The 15,286-nt window shown below is 36.6% G+C and overlaps 1 protein-coding gene across 1 annotated transcript in view; it reads left to right on the top strand.

Annotated features, from left to right (window-relative positions):
- SHCBP1L (SHC binding and spindle associated 1 like) overlaps nt 1-15,286 on the top strand; it is a 33,394-nt gene extending 18,108 nt beyond the window's left edge. Inside the window, exons 6-10 of the mRNA XM_021063784.1 lie at nt 6,135-6,240; nt 10,936-11,089; nt 12,622-12,872; nt 13,982-14,104; nt 14,704-15,286. Of these exons, the coding sequence (XP_020919443.1) occupies nt 6,135-6,240; nt 10,936-11,089; nt 12,622-12,872; nt 13,982-14,104; nt 14,704-14,955 (886 nt within the window). The 3' untranslated portion in view covers nt 14,956-15,286. The remainder of the gene's footprint in view (nt 1-6,134; nt 6,241-10,935; nt 11,090-12,621; nt 12,873-13,981; nt 14,105-14,703) is intronic.

Raw genomic sequence — 15,286 nt, 5'->3', positions numbered from 1 at the left:
AAAAAAAAGAAGATGATAGAAGTCACTAAACACTGTAAATAGAAATGAAGAATACCTTTGAAGGGCTCACCAACAGATGGGGCACAACTGAGGAAAGAATCAGCTTGAAGATATGTCAATAGAATTGTCTCAAGCTGAAATGCAAAGTGAAAAAATGAAAAAACAGAACAAAACATCCAAGAACAATGGAGTAGTTTCAAAGAGTGTATGTAGCATATTGCAATTGGAATATCAGAAAAGAAGAAAGCAAATGCAGCAGAAAAAATATTTAAATCAACAATGGTGAAAATTTCCCAGTATTAAATGCAAACACCAAACCACAGATCCAGGAAGCTTACAGAACACCAAGCATGATAAATACCACCAAAATCTATAAACATATTATATTCAAACTGAAGAAAACCATAGATAAAAAATCTTAAAAGAAGCTAAGGAGGGCGGGGGGAATCCTAGCTACAGGTGAACAAGAATGAAAAACACAGTGGTTTTCTTATTTAAAAAAAAAAAAACTCTGCAAACAAGATGAGAGTGGAGTGAGATGATCCAGTGAAATGATCCTTCAAAAATGAAGGATGGAGTTCCTGCTGCAGTGTATCTGCAGCACTGGGATGTAGGTGTGATACCTGCCCTGGCCCAGCACAGTGGGGTAAAGGATCTGGTGTTGCTGTAGCTGCAGCGTAGTTCACAAGTGTGGCTTGGATCTGATCCCTGGATTAGGGATCAGATATGCTATATGGATTTATATGCTATGGGGTGGCCAAAAAAAGAGAAATAGCTTCCTAAGAGAAAACAACCAAAATCCAAAGGAAACTGGAGCTCCCTTCATGACTCAGTGGTTAACAAACCCAACTAGGATTCCTGAGGATGAGTGTTCAATCCCTGGCTTCAATCAGTGGGTTAAGGATCTGGCGTTGCCATGAGCTGTGGTATAGGTTGCAGACACGGCTCTGATCCCGCATTGCTGTGGTGTGGGCTGGCAGCTGTAGCTGCCCTAACCTGGGAACTTCCATATGCTGTGGGTGCAGCCCTAAAAAGCAAAAAAAAAAAAAAAAAAAAAAAAAAAAGGAATCTGTCACCAATAGGCTGATCAGCCCTGCAAGAAAGGCTAAACGAATTTCTTCAGGGAGAAGAAAAATTATTAAAGGTCAGAAACTCAGATCTACATATACAAAAGAAGAGCTTTGGAGAAGAAATAGATGAAGGCAAAATAAAACCTTAATCTAAACGATAACTGCTTGAAGTAATAGTTATACCAGTTATGATGGTATTGGGTGATAATACTGAGTCAGTTGGTTAAATAAGTGACAACAGTATAAGGGAAGGAAGGGGAGAACTGGGGATACTCTGTTAAAAGGTATCTGCACTATATGTGTAGTAGTACAGTGTTATTTGAAGATGGACCTAGTTTAAAATGTATATTGCCATCTATAGGGCAAACACAAATTTTTTTTTAAGTAATTGATATGTTAGGAGGGTAGATAAAATAGAATCAAAAATGCTCAACTAAAATTAGAGGAGGCAGAAAAGGAGGGAAAAATAACTACAACAGCTACGAGTGTGGCCCTAAAAAAGCAAAAAACAAACAAACAAACAAAAAAACTACAACAAATAGAAAACCATTACAAGTATATTAATACAACTACACAAATAATCATTTTATTATTATTACTATTGCTTTTTAGGGCCACACCCACGGCATATGGAAGCTGCCAGGGTAGGAGTCGAATCAGAGCTACAGCTGCCAGCCTATGCCACAGCCACAGCAATGTGGGATCAGAGCCAAGTCTGTGACCTACACCACAGATCACAGCAACGCTGGATCCTTGACCCACTGCGCAGGCCAGGGGTCAAACCCACATCCTCATGGATACTAGTCATGTTCATTTCTGCTGCACCATAATGGGAACTCCTGAATATTCACTTTAAATGTGAATGATCTAAATACGTAAAACAAAAGAGACTGTCAAAGTGGATAAAAAGACAAGATCCAACCATGTGTTATCTGTAAGAAACTCTATTTATTTTTTATTTTTTGTCTTTTTTTTTAGGGCTACACCCGCGGCACATGGAGGTTCCCAGCCTAGGGGTCTAATCAGAGCTATAGCTGCTGGCCTATGCCACAGCCACAGCAACGTCAGATCTGAGCCACATCTGTGACCTACACCACAGCTCACAGCAACGCCGGATTCTTAACCCACTGAGTGAGGCCAGGGATCAAACCTGCAACCTCATGGTTCGTAGTAGGATTCATTTCCGCTGTGCCATGACAGGAACTCCAGAAACTCACTTTAAATATAAAGGTTAAGAAATATTCAAAGTAAAGAGTTAGAGAAAGATAGTTCATTCTAACACACTCCATTAAAATGCTGGAGTAGCTATATTTCAGATAAAGCAGGTCTTCAGAACTGGTAAAATCAGGAGTTCCACAATGATACAGGGTTTCACTTTCCAAGAAGACAACAATCCTTAATGTGTGTATGTACCCAGCAACAAACAAACAGACAAATCATTGAGTTGGAGACTTCAGTATCCTTTTTTCAACAGTTGACAGATCAAGCAATAATAATAATAGGACTAGAAGAGAATTTCTCTTATGAACATCTACATAAAACCTGCAGCTAACATCACGCTCAGTGGTGAGAAACTGGATGTTCTCCCCCTAAGATCAGGAATAAAGCAAGGATATTTTCTCCCATCACTTCTATTCAACATCATACTGGAAGTCCTGGGTAGTACAATAAGACAAGTAGAAGTGAAAAGTATAATCTTGGTAAGGAATAAATAAAACTCTGCAGATGACATGATTATCTACATAGACAATCCTAAAGAACAACAATAACCAAAAATCCTGCAACAAAAAAAATGAGTATAGCAAGTTCACAGAATATAAGATTAATATTAAAAAGTCAGCTGCTTCCACCCCAATCTTCAGAGCAGCATTCTTTACAAGAGCCATGATATGGAAGCAACCTAAGTCCATATATATATATTATATATATATATATATAAAAATATATGTGTATACATATGTATACACACACACACACACACACACACACGCACACATATACTAAAATACCCTGCTGTAAAAAGAATGAAAATTTTCAGTTTGCAACAACATGGAAGGACCTGGGGGGTATTATACTTAGTGAAATAAGTCAGACAGACATGCTAGCATTTACATGTGGAATCTAAAAGATAAACTAGTGACTATAACAAAAAACAGAAACAGACTCACAGGTACAGAGCAAAAACCAGTGGTTACCTGTGGGGAGAGGAAAGAGGGGAGAAACAAGATAAGGGTAGGGAATTAAAAGGTAAACACTAGCGTTCCCATCGTGGTACAGCGGAAATGAATCCATCTAGGAACCATGAGGTTGCAGGTTTGATCACTGGGCTTGCTCAGTAGATTAAAGATCCGGCGTTGCCATGAACTAACTGTGGTGCAGATCACAGATGCAGCTTGGATCTGACGTTGCTGTGGTTGTGGCGTAGGCTGGCAGCTGTAAGCTCCAATTAGACGCCTAGCCTGGGAACCTCCATATGCCACAGGTACAGCCCTGAAAAGCAAAAAAAAAAAAAAAAAAAAAAGGCACACACTGCTGTGTATACAATAAATAGGGATATATTGTACAGCACAGGGAATATGGCCAATATTTTATAATAATTATAAATGAAGTGTAATCTATAAAAATTTTGCATCGTTGTACACCTGAAAAGGAATACAGTAGTATAAAGCAACTATACCTCAGTAAAAAGTCAATTGCTTCCTTACATACCAGGAAGAATTTAAATTTAAAATAAAATCACTTAAAATAGAGCCAACAAATAAAATACTTGCGTATGAATCTAACAAAATATGTATAGGATCTATGTATGGAAAGTTGCAAAACTATGATTACAGAAAAGGAAATATAAACGGAGAGATATTTCATGTTCTTGAAATGGAAGACTCAGTATTGCTAAAATGTCACAAGAAAACTACAGAAAATTGTCCTGTACCAATATAGATGCAAAATCCTCAGTAATACATTAACAGTCTAGCAACATACAAAAAAGATCAGACACTATGACCAAGTGGAATTTATCCCCAGAAAGCAAGATTGGTTTCACATAGGAAAATAAATCAATGTCATACACAATAAAGCCACATTATCATCTCAATAGTCACAGAAAAAGCATTTGACAAAATCCAACACTGTTTCATGATAAAAATTCTCTAAATGCTTAGAAGGGATCTTCCTCAACCTGTTTAAGGCCATCTATGAAAAACCTGTAACTAACATCGTAGTTATTGACAAAAGAATGGATGTTCCCCTGCCCCTAAGATCAGAAACAAGACAAGGATGTCCACTCTTGACACTTGTATTCAAATTGTACTAGAGGTTCTAGCCAGAGCAATAGGTAAGAAAAAGTAAAGTCATCCATATCAGAAAGGAAAAAGTAAAAATCATCTCTACTTGAAGATGACATGATCTTATAGGTAGAAAATCCCATAATGGAATATTGCTCAGCAGTATAAAGAAACAACTTGCTGATCCACAAAATAAAATGATGGATTTCAAAATAGTTCGACCAAAAAAAGCTAGACAAAAGAGAGTACATAGCATATTCCACTTTAAAATTCCATTTAAATATTCTAAGAGTTCCCACTGTGGCACAACAGGATTGATGGCATCTCTGGGGCACTGGGACGCAGGTTCAGTCCCCTGCCTGGCACAGTAGGTTAAGGGTCCGGTGTTGCCCAGCTGTGGCGTAGGTTGCAACTGCAGCTGGGATCTGATCCCTGGCCCAGGAATTTTCTTAGGGTGGTCAAAAAAGAAAAAAAAAAATTCCAAGAAAAGGATCTATGACAGAAAGCAGAGCAGTGGTTTTCTGGGAGTGCTGTGCAGGACTGACTGTAAAGAGGCATGAAGGAATTTATCAGTGTCATGGGAATGTTCTATATCTTCATTATTGTTACTGAGTTAAACGGGTGTATACATTTGTGAAACCTCATAGAAAAGTGTGTTATGTAAATTATGCCTTAATAAAGATATAATTCAAAAAATTAGTAATTTGAAAAATCACTGATATATTTTAAAACCAGGAGTGTATGATAAACTACTTATTTCCTGCATGTAAAATGCTTTATTCTTTGAGCAACTAATAATTGGATATATGGTGGGAAAATGTATGAATAATTCTCTTAATATCAAAACCATTTGCCTTATATAGGTATAAAAATGCTGAATGGGTTTGATTTTGAAATGTTAAATGAAACTTCTGTTTTGGAGGACATTGCTAATATCTCGGAATTCAGAATTTAATAACAGGCATGATAAATTCTTAGAAAATTTCCTGAAATTTTAAGGTTCACAAAAATATTGGTAATCAAAATATAAGCTGAAAAAATATTGGTACTAATCCTGCACCCCATTAGCATCAAGCAATAATCGAAGTGCTACAGAAAACCCAAAAGATCACACCTAAGGAGACTACTGGTAAATCTACTGGAAAAGGAGTGTCCCTTTTGGCTGACGGTAATGGTAAAAACTATACTGTTTTTTTTCTTTCTTTTGATGACACTTAAATGACGGGAAATAGAAACTGTAAAGCAAAGCAGAAAGGAGAGAAAGAATGGAATTGACAAAAAGTGCTAAAGAGCAAACAGTTAAACAGAGAAACTAGAATTGTTCTGATGAGAGGCCAAAAGCCAACTATATCTATGAAGAACTTATTCTTTGAAACAAAAACAATCTGTTAATTAAACACAGTATTAAAAATAGGCATGTCATAAAACATTCTTATACTTCTACTTTGAGTAAGTCTACAATTCAATGGATTATGAAAGTACAATCAGGAAAATTTCTACTGTACTGAAAAGTTGCAATGATTGAGATATTGATTATAGTGGGGTGCATGCAGATATTCATTAAAATGAAAAGATTTTGGAGTTCAAAGGTTTCAACAGTTATCTAAAAGAATTCTATCATTCCATTGCTCTTAAGTTGCTCACTGCTCTCAAGGAGGTTAAAATTAGTGAAACCTATTTCTCAAAGATGCTTAGTACCAAGCATCTTTTTATTCTCTAAGTAAGTATGTTGAGTCTTTTTCATGCTAATTTAATCATAAATAAATGTTTTCAACTTTAGAGTTCACGGACCTTTCTTTCCAAGAATTCTTAGGCGTAGGAAAGGAAAAAGAGATTTTGGAAAGACAATAACACATATCGTAGCAAAAGTGATGACTACCGAAATGGTAAGAAATACATTTTATCCTTATTTGTTCATTTATGTTTAAGCATGTAATCAGAAGAGAAGCCCTTTGAAGGTTGGGTTCTTGTCTGACATGAATGCCTTATTTCGTCCATTACACCCAGCTCAGTGATTAACATACAATAGGTACTAAGTAAATAAATACCAACAACTATTTACTGAATACTAATCTTGTTGCCAGGTGCCCTCTAATAACTATGGGATACAAATGTGAGAAATACTGCATTTGAGGGAGATACAATTTTGAATCAGACCCACAGTCTTGCTTTGTCCATACTTTTGACAAGTTTGATTATGCTGGGCATATGGACAAGAAAATTTGCTATTACAATTACAATACAGAATGATAAATGACACAATAGGAGTATGTACAGAAGGCACATAGGACAGGTACAGAAGCCAGAGTTAGGAATCCTGGCTGAAAGAAATAACTCAAGATGAAACCCGAAAGATGAGTATAAATTTAACCAGCCCAAAAGGGGAAAATGTTCTAAGTCAAAGAGTAAATATTTCCATTTCACTTCCCCCTCAGTAGCATTTCATAGCTCTCTCCCTGGAATACTTTTTTTCATTGTCCTCTGTTACTATACTTTGCTGGTTTCAATCTCTCTGGTTGTTTTTTTCTCCTTCTGTCCCCTAAATACTTGGCACTTATCTTTTTTTTTTTTTCTGCATTGTAATATCCCTAAATGACTCATCTGATCTCTTCTCATGACTTCAGTTATATACACTGATAATCCAAAATGTGTATCCACAGCCCACATTTTTGTTCCAATCCCTAAACCTCTGTGTCCAACTGCCTATTATTGCTCATCACCTTTTGACTATCTATCTCATGAGTACTTCAACTCAAATATCCACAATTAAATTCATGATCTTATCCACTGACCTGTTTATTTTCTGGAGTTCTGTTTCAGTAAACGGCACCACCACCTACTCAGCTGTTAGTCACGCTCTTCTGAGAGTTAGCCTGACCACATCCCTCGTCACCTTCATGTACCCTCTTTTCCCTCAGAAATACCACATCCTGGTGTACATACACCATGTTGTTTCAGAGTTACTGCGCATCCCTCAGGTCTCAATTTAAAAGTCATTTCCATAGAAAAAGGCTCTCTCAACCTTCCAGAACACAGGAGACTACTATATACTCCCATGCACCTGCACTTCCCTTTACTGGCACTTTTTCTTATCATGACTGTGTTAGACACTTTTTGTGGCTGTCTATTAGATGTCTGTCTCTTTTACTATAATATGAGCTCCTTGAGAGCAAGGGGTGTATATTTACCAGTCAGCCTAACATGATGCTTGGCACGTGATAGGTGCCCAACATTTTTTGTTGAATTAGAAAATCAGTGCATGTTTGACAAGAGAGAATATGAGAGCTATATGTGAGGAACTAAAAGAAATCCAGAAAGGTTGGTGTTTAATATCTATGAGGAGAGTGATGAGAGATAAAGCTGGCTTATGAGACTGTTCTTGTCTGCTGTCCTACCCTTTTTTTATTATTTTCAACAAAATTTAATTTTCCTTTGATTTGCTTATTGGGTCAGCTTTTCAATAACATTGATTATTATACTAATTATATTTGTAAACATCTTTTAAAACATCATTGTAAAGTAAGGTATAGATTTCGCTTTTATCTCCAGCCTTTTAAAATATTTTTATTTTTACCTATCTTTTTACTTGTTTTAAAATCTGTTTTTAGCTTTATTTTCCTGTGACAGTAAGAAATTTCTCAAGTTTTTATTCAGTGCTTTGTAACCCTGTCTTCACTTGTGTAAGTAAATATCCGTGAACTTCGGAGGACAGGATAATGAGAGGAAGACCACTCTGAGAAGGCAGCATCATATCAACTTCCACTTTGCTTAAATCTTTGATTTTAGATATACCTTGGAGGTTGACAAAATTTGATAGTTGTAATTTTTTGGTAGTCATATCTATATACATAGCCTTTGACAGTTTTTTCAACTTTGAAGATTCTTTGCCTGGCGTTTTCCTGCTGCATGCTCTTTCCTTAAACAATTTTATCCACACTCATCTTTATGCTGGTGATCTTCACAAGTAGTTTAGTGGAGACATGGATCTTGTAGTCAGGGAGCCCAGTGTTTAAGTAGCTGCCTTTGGCAAGCTGCCTACCTCTGAACCCCAATTTCTTTATTTGCAGACTGCTTTAAAAAGAGTGATAAGGGAGTTCCCACCGTGGTGCAATGGAAACGAATCCAACTAGCATCCATGAGGATGCAGGCTCCATCCCTGGCCTTGCTCAGTGGGTTAAGGATCCGGCGTTGCCGTGAGCTGTGGTTGTAGGTCACAGACGCGGCTCGGATCCCAAGTTGCTGTGGCTGTGGTGGTGTAGGCCAGCGGCTGCAGCTCTGATTCGACCCCTAGCCTGGGAACCTCCATATGCCACGGGAGAAGCCCTAGAAAGGCAAAAAAAAAAAAAAAAAAAAAAAAAAAAAGTGATTAAAAACTGTGTACTGTTCTGATTAAGAGGATGATCTCTGGAGCCAAACTGCATGGATTCAGATTCTGGCTTTGCCATTTACTAGTTATGTGATATTCAACAAGTTATTTACCCATTTATGCTTTAGTTCCCTGTTTGTAAAGTGGGGATAATACTGTGTTCCTTATAGAGCTGTGAAGATTAAATGAGTGCATATTTATAATGGGCTTAGAATAATACAATGTTTACCACAACTATTATAGGTACTAGCACCGTCGCCACCACTGATACTGTATAGGGCTTTTTGAGGATGAAATGAGATGTTGTATATAAAATACCTAGTAGCGCCTGACACACAGTGGCTTTGTAGCAAATTTATTCCCCTTTCTAACCAACATTACTGCAAGTTCTCGGCATCTATATATCTCACTAACATACAGCAGTTCTAAATTTTAACTTATTATTTTTTTGTACATAGCCCATCCCTAGTCCTCCTGTATTTTCTATTGAATTAATGTCCTACATATTGTCAACCAAATTAAGTATGTCTTTACTTCCTCTCTTATTCCCTAAGCTCTCAACTTGCAAAGACTATCTTTAGGTTCAGGCCCCACTCTGACTTCTGAATCACTCCTGATAAAGATAAGAAGTACTTGTTTCAGTGATTAAAGTTAAACAGTGGTTATTCTCCCATATCTAAGAGAAACAGCCATGTTCCCTCTGTTCATTAGAGGACTCTATCCTATTCCTTCTCTTTCTAGAAGACAGGATAGTGTGGTGATGAAGAACCTAGGCTTTAAAATAATAAAATCTTGGGTTTGATTCAGTTTTTGTTCATAATACTTGTATTAGGTTAAATCAATTACACAGTTTCTCTTATTTCCTTATCTGTAAAAAAGAATAATGAATCTATTCTATAGAGTCTTTAGGCTTAAGTGAAATATTTTATGTAAATTTTTTTGGCTGTGCCTGTGGCAGTGTGGAAGTTCCTGAGCCCATGCCACAGCTGTGACCTGAGCCACACCTGCAGCAACAGCGGATCCTTAACCCACTGTGCTAGGGAACTTCCTCTATAAATCTTTTAGCAAAGTGCCTACCACGAAAATGTCACTGCTGTTATTATTACTATTCTGCCATTCATCTCTCAATAATGTTTCCATCATTGTTGTCAGATTTTCCCTGTAGTACTTCGGAAAGTGTGGTAACTCTCCTAAAATACACCAGGTAGGGTAACTGGGTCTGAAAATATATCAGGTGCTAGGAAGAACAGCCACTTCCCCTCCACCTGTACTACTGCTGCTGTTGCTGTCTGACTCAGAGAGAGTGTGCTCTTGGTTATTCCTTCTTGTATCTTTTTATTTTCCCTTTTTTAAAACTGAGGTAAAATTCAAATAACAAAATGAACCATTTTAAAACAAACAGTTCAGTTCTGTTACATTTAGTACATTCACAATGCCGTGCAGCTATCACCTCCATCTAGTCTGAAAGCTTTTTTTTTTTTTTGTCTTTTTAGGGCCACACCAGAGGTATATGGAAGTTCCCAGGCTAGGGGTTGAATTGGAGTTATAGCTGCTGGCCTACACCACAGCCACAGCAACACCAGATCCAAGCTGCGTCTGTGACCTACACCATAGCTCACAGCAGCACCAGAGGATCCTCAACCCACTGAGAGGCCAGGGATTGAACCCAAAACCTCATGGTTCCTAGTTGCATTTGTTTCCACTGTGCCACGACGTTGTTTTTGTTTTTTTAAAATTTCTGGTACTTTTTTGGTTCTAGAATAAAATTGTAGGGTCAGTTTGAGTTAAAGCAAACAAAGTGGCAGTGGAGAGATGTGGTGTCATCGAGACCTAGGTCTAAAGCTTCACCACCACTAGCTTCACAACTCACTAACTCTGTGTCCTTGGGCAAATCATTCAATCTGAGTTTTAATTTCTTAACCATATACGGAGATAATAATACTTTACCTCAAAGAACTGTTGTGAGGCTTAGGAGGTAGTACATAAATATGACTTCTGTAAAATTATTAGTGCTTGTACAGAAAATCTCTTTTCATCATTCCTGAATTGACGGGCTGATACTTTGAGCATTTAATGAACATTTGAGCATTTAATAATACAGTATTTACATTGCATTACCTATAGGAGGTAAGTCTTTGAGAAAAGCATGTTACCAGTAAGTAACCGATTAAAATGACCTGTTTCACTTTGACATTGTTTTATTTCTTCTTTTCAGGTAAAGGACTTATCTTCCGACACACTTCTCCAGCAACATGATGATTTAGATTTGGCTTTGGATAGTTGTTACAGTGGAGATACAGTAGTTATTTTTCCAGGAGAATATCAAGCTGTAAATCTTGCATTATTAACTGATGACATCATTATAAAGGGTTAGCAGGGCATCCTTTGCATCCTTTTAAAAGCAATATATATTGGACAAATTGTATGTTATCAACATAGTTAATCAGATTATTAGAAACTGGGACAGTGTTTATGTTTCGCAAAAATCTCTGTCCCTTTTATAATTAAGATTTCTCATTTGTTCAAGAGTGTATTATTTGTACAGGTGACTTCTTTTGGACATACTATACCAGAGCAAATCAATGAGCCTACTTCTTCCCCATGATAATGTAGCACTGCAAGCAGAGGTTCTAAATAATCAAAATCAGAAAAATATCCGTTCATAATATTTTCTATTAATTCAATCTATATTTTTCTCCTTGTCTCCACAGCTCTTCATATCACCTTAGTAAGAAAACTCAAATACAGGATTATATTAAAACATACTCAGCATTTTCTGAGAAAGTTAGATTTACATGCAAACTTGCTAAAATAGAAGTAGAAAAGCAGAGTTTACTACATTTCTTTTAGGTTCAAAAGATACTTAGTGACTTTAATTCTGCCCTTGTATATTAAAGTAAGGGTATTCCCATTGGCCAAAAGAAGACAAGTGACTTAAAACTTTGTCTATCAATTCAAAAACTGAGCAACATTTTCACTAGATTTTGTTGACTGTAATCAGTTGTATTTTGCTGGGCTACATGGTAATAAGGATCATATTTGTGATTTACAAAATTTGTACCTTTTTTCTTTTTTTTTTTTTGTCTTTTCTAGGGCCACATCTGTGCTATATGGAGGTTCCCAGGCTAGGGGTCCAATCAGAGCTGCAGCTGCCGGCCTACACCACAGGCACAGCAACGCCAGATTCTTAACCCACTGAGCAAGGCCAGGGATTGAACCTGCAACCTCATGGGTTCCCAGTCAGATTGGTTAACCACTGAGCCACCATGGCAACTCCGAAAAATCTGTAGACTTTTTGAAGATCCAAGCCCTTATGTTTGAATGGATGTTAAATTTAGGTGATTGCTCAGACTACTCTAGAACAAACTTAAGGATATGATTACATTAATTCTGTAACCTAATTTAGGAGTCTCTGCTATTTTTTGGCCATGCCCACAGCATGCCAAAGTTCCCAGGCGAGGGACTGAACCCCCACCACAGTAGTGACCTGAGCCTCAGCAGTATAACACTGGATCCTTAAGCACTAGGCTAGTAGGGAACTCCTCTGCCAGTCCTTCTAGTGATAGTAATTTATTATGGTTTTGAAACCAGGTTTCGGTAAGATACCTTCTATATCTTAACACATTTTGGAGATGACTATATGATATAGGGAAATATGTAGTGGAATGAGTATGCTAAGTACCATAGGTACGTTTAGATTGATTTTAAACCCAGATTCTTCCATCATGGCATCAAAATAAGGACAAGAGATTCCACTAAGTATCTAATTAGTTAATGAAGAATTACAGATATTACTTGTTAAAAATACATGAAAAAACAAACAGTAATAGTATTATTTAATGATTGAAGGGCTTTAAGCTTTGGGAGTACTTATTTTTGTATTTTTGTCCCTATGAATCAGGAATTGGAAAGAGAGAGGAAATTATGATTACTTCTGAACCTTCTCATGACAGTTTTGTGGTGTCCAAAGCTGATAATGTGAAACTAATGCATCTATCTTTGATACAACAAGGGACAGTTGATGGTATTGTGGTGGTAGAGTCTGGCCACATGACTCTAGAAAACTGTATATTAAAATGTGAAGGAACAGGAGTGTGTGTTCTTACAGGGGCTGCTTTGACAATTACAGATAGTGAAATAACTGGTGCCCAGGTATTTCATTTTATAAAATTTATGGTTTATATAGCTATAAATAACTTTGATCTTAATATGTAAAAATGGGTAACGATGATTTTATCTCTGAATGGAATTATAAACTTCGAAACTGCTAAAAATAAGTAAAATAAGGACAAGTATAAGCATGTCATAGTACACACAGAAAAGATGAACTGCCTAAGTCCAAAGGAAGAAAATATTACCTTTGGTTTGTGTATGACTTTTTTATGCACCTGCGACATATGGAGGTTCCCAGGCTAGGGGTCTAATTGGAGGTATAGCTGCCAGGCTACACCAGAGCCACAGCAATGCCAGATCTGAGCCACATCTGCTACCTACATAACTGCTCAGGGCTACGCCAGATCCTTAACCCACTGAGTGAGGCCAAGGATCAAACCTGCGTCCTCATGGATGCTAGTTGGGTTTGTTAACCAATGAGTCAAGATGGGAACTTTTAGAACTTTTTATAGAATGTCTTTTTCTTAATTTCCACTAAAATGAGATAGACTGTAGCAGCATTATGAGGAATTTAGAGTATAAATTTTTATAACTATTGAAAAGGAAGTTAAAGAAATTTTTTACTCCTTTCTAGAATCTTTTTTTATTTTTTTGCTATTTTAGGGCCACACCCGAGGCATATGGAGGTTTCTAGGCTGGGGGTTGAATTAGAGCTGTAGCTGTTGACCTACACCACAGCCACAGCCACACCAGATGGGAGCTGCATCTACAACCTTCACCACAGCGCATGGCAATGCCAGATCCTTAACCCACTGAGAGAAGCCAGGGATGGAACCCACATCCTCATGGATCCTAGTCGGGTTCGTTAACCACTGAACCACAAAGGGAATTCCTCCTTTCTAGAGTCTTGATTCAGATGGGAGAGCAAGGTAATGGACCACATGGCTTTAACCTTTCTTCTAGGCCTGATGAACCTCTGACAGTTTGTTCATTTTTAAACAGTATCTCTACAATAAATTGTCATTTGCACTATCATTTATTGTCATGTAGCTTAGTGTATTGCTAATAATTACGATTTTCAAATCTAAAGAAAAATTTGGAGAGGTGCATGTATTTTGTAGATTGTTTTATTTGTTTTTAATTTACAGGGTGCTGGTGTTGAATTGTATCCTGGGAGCATTGCTATTTTGGAAAGGAATGAAATTCATCACTGTAATAATCTCAGAACCAGTGACAGTTCAAAAAGCACCTTAGGTGGAGTTAATATGAAGGTACTCTCATATTTTTTAACGTAAAATTGTAAGAATTATAATTATTAGACAGATACTAAAATGTTAGTTTTAGTCCTAAATTTTAGCATAAATGTTATTGTTGATTTGGAAAAACATGGTACAAGTAATTAAAATATAGCTTAAATGATGGTTGACAGAAAGGAAACAAGTTTAGTCTTATAATTTAATGGTTTCAACTTAAATTGTAGTAACTTTAAATATACTGAGATATTTAATTGAGCAGATTTGTAAGACATTTTGCAAAATAAAACAAATTAAGATAAAAAAGGAAGTTTTCTCCCAAAACTCTAGTTTACCCATCATTAAATTATTTTCATCATTTTCACTATCTGAAATTATTTTCATATTTATGTTATATTAAAAGTCAACTTCATGGGCTATTGCTATAACCCCATCTAGAATGGGTTATCTCTGTCAGTAACTAATACAATTGAAAACTTCATTTAATATTTATTCTTTATACATTTTTATAGTTAATACTACATTAATCCAGTGTGAGGAATATAACACTTCTTCAAAATTGATTGTTATTTTTATAGAAATTGTTGAAAAACTAATTTCCTTGAATCATTTAACAGGTTCTTCCAGCACCCAAATTGAAGATGACTAATAATCATATTTACAACAACAATGGCTATGGAGTAAGCATTCTTCAACCAACTGAACAGTTTTTTATTGTAGCAGAAGAAGCCCTCAACAAAGGGGCTGCTTCAGGAGACAAAAAAGATGATAATATGCTCTCCAAAGTAATGCAAAATCTGAATCTGGAAATGAATAATAATAAAATAGAGGCAAACTTAAAGGGGGATATTAGAATTGTCACAAGTTAAAGCATCTGGATGTTAGTTTTACATTTCAGATATGTTTAATAAATAATTCTCATATCCCAGAGAAATGGGTAGCTTTAATGAAATTTAAAATTTAATAACTTTAGTGCTCTTTCATTGTGATTGATTTTAACATGTTCTTTTAAATAAATTTTTTGATATAATTCACACACCATGAAATTCTTTTCCCCCCGCTTTTTAAGGTCACATTTCGAGGCATATTGAAGTTCCCAGGCTAGGGGTCAAATTGGAGCTTCAGCTGCCGGCCTACACCACAGCCACACCAAACCTGAGCCGAGTCTGTGACTTACACCACAGCTCACAGCAATGCCAA

Source organism: Sus scrofa, chromosome 9 (genome assembly GCF_000003025.6).
Source record: "Sus scrofa isolate TJ Tabasco breed Duroc chromosome 9, Sscrofa11.1, whole genome shotgun sequence".
Classification (NCBI taxonomy): Eukaryota; Metazoa; Chordata; class Mammalia; order Artiodactyla; family Suidae; genus Sus; species Sus scrofa.
The sequence above is the reverse complement of the archived record's forward strand: the minus strand, read 5'-3'. Positions and strand labels throughout refer to the sequence as shown.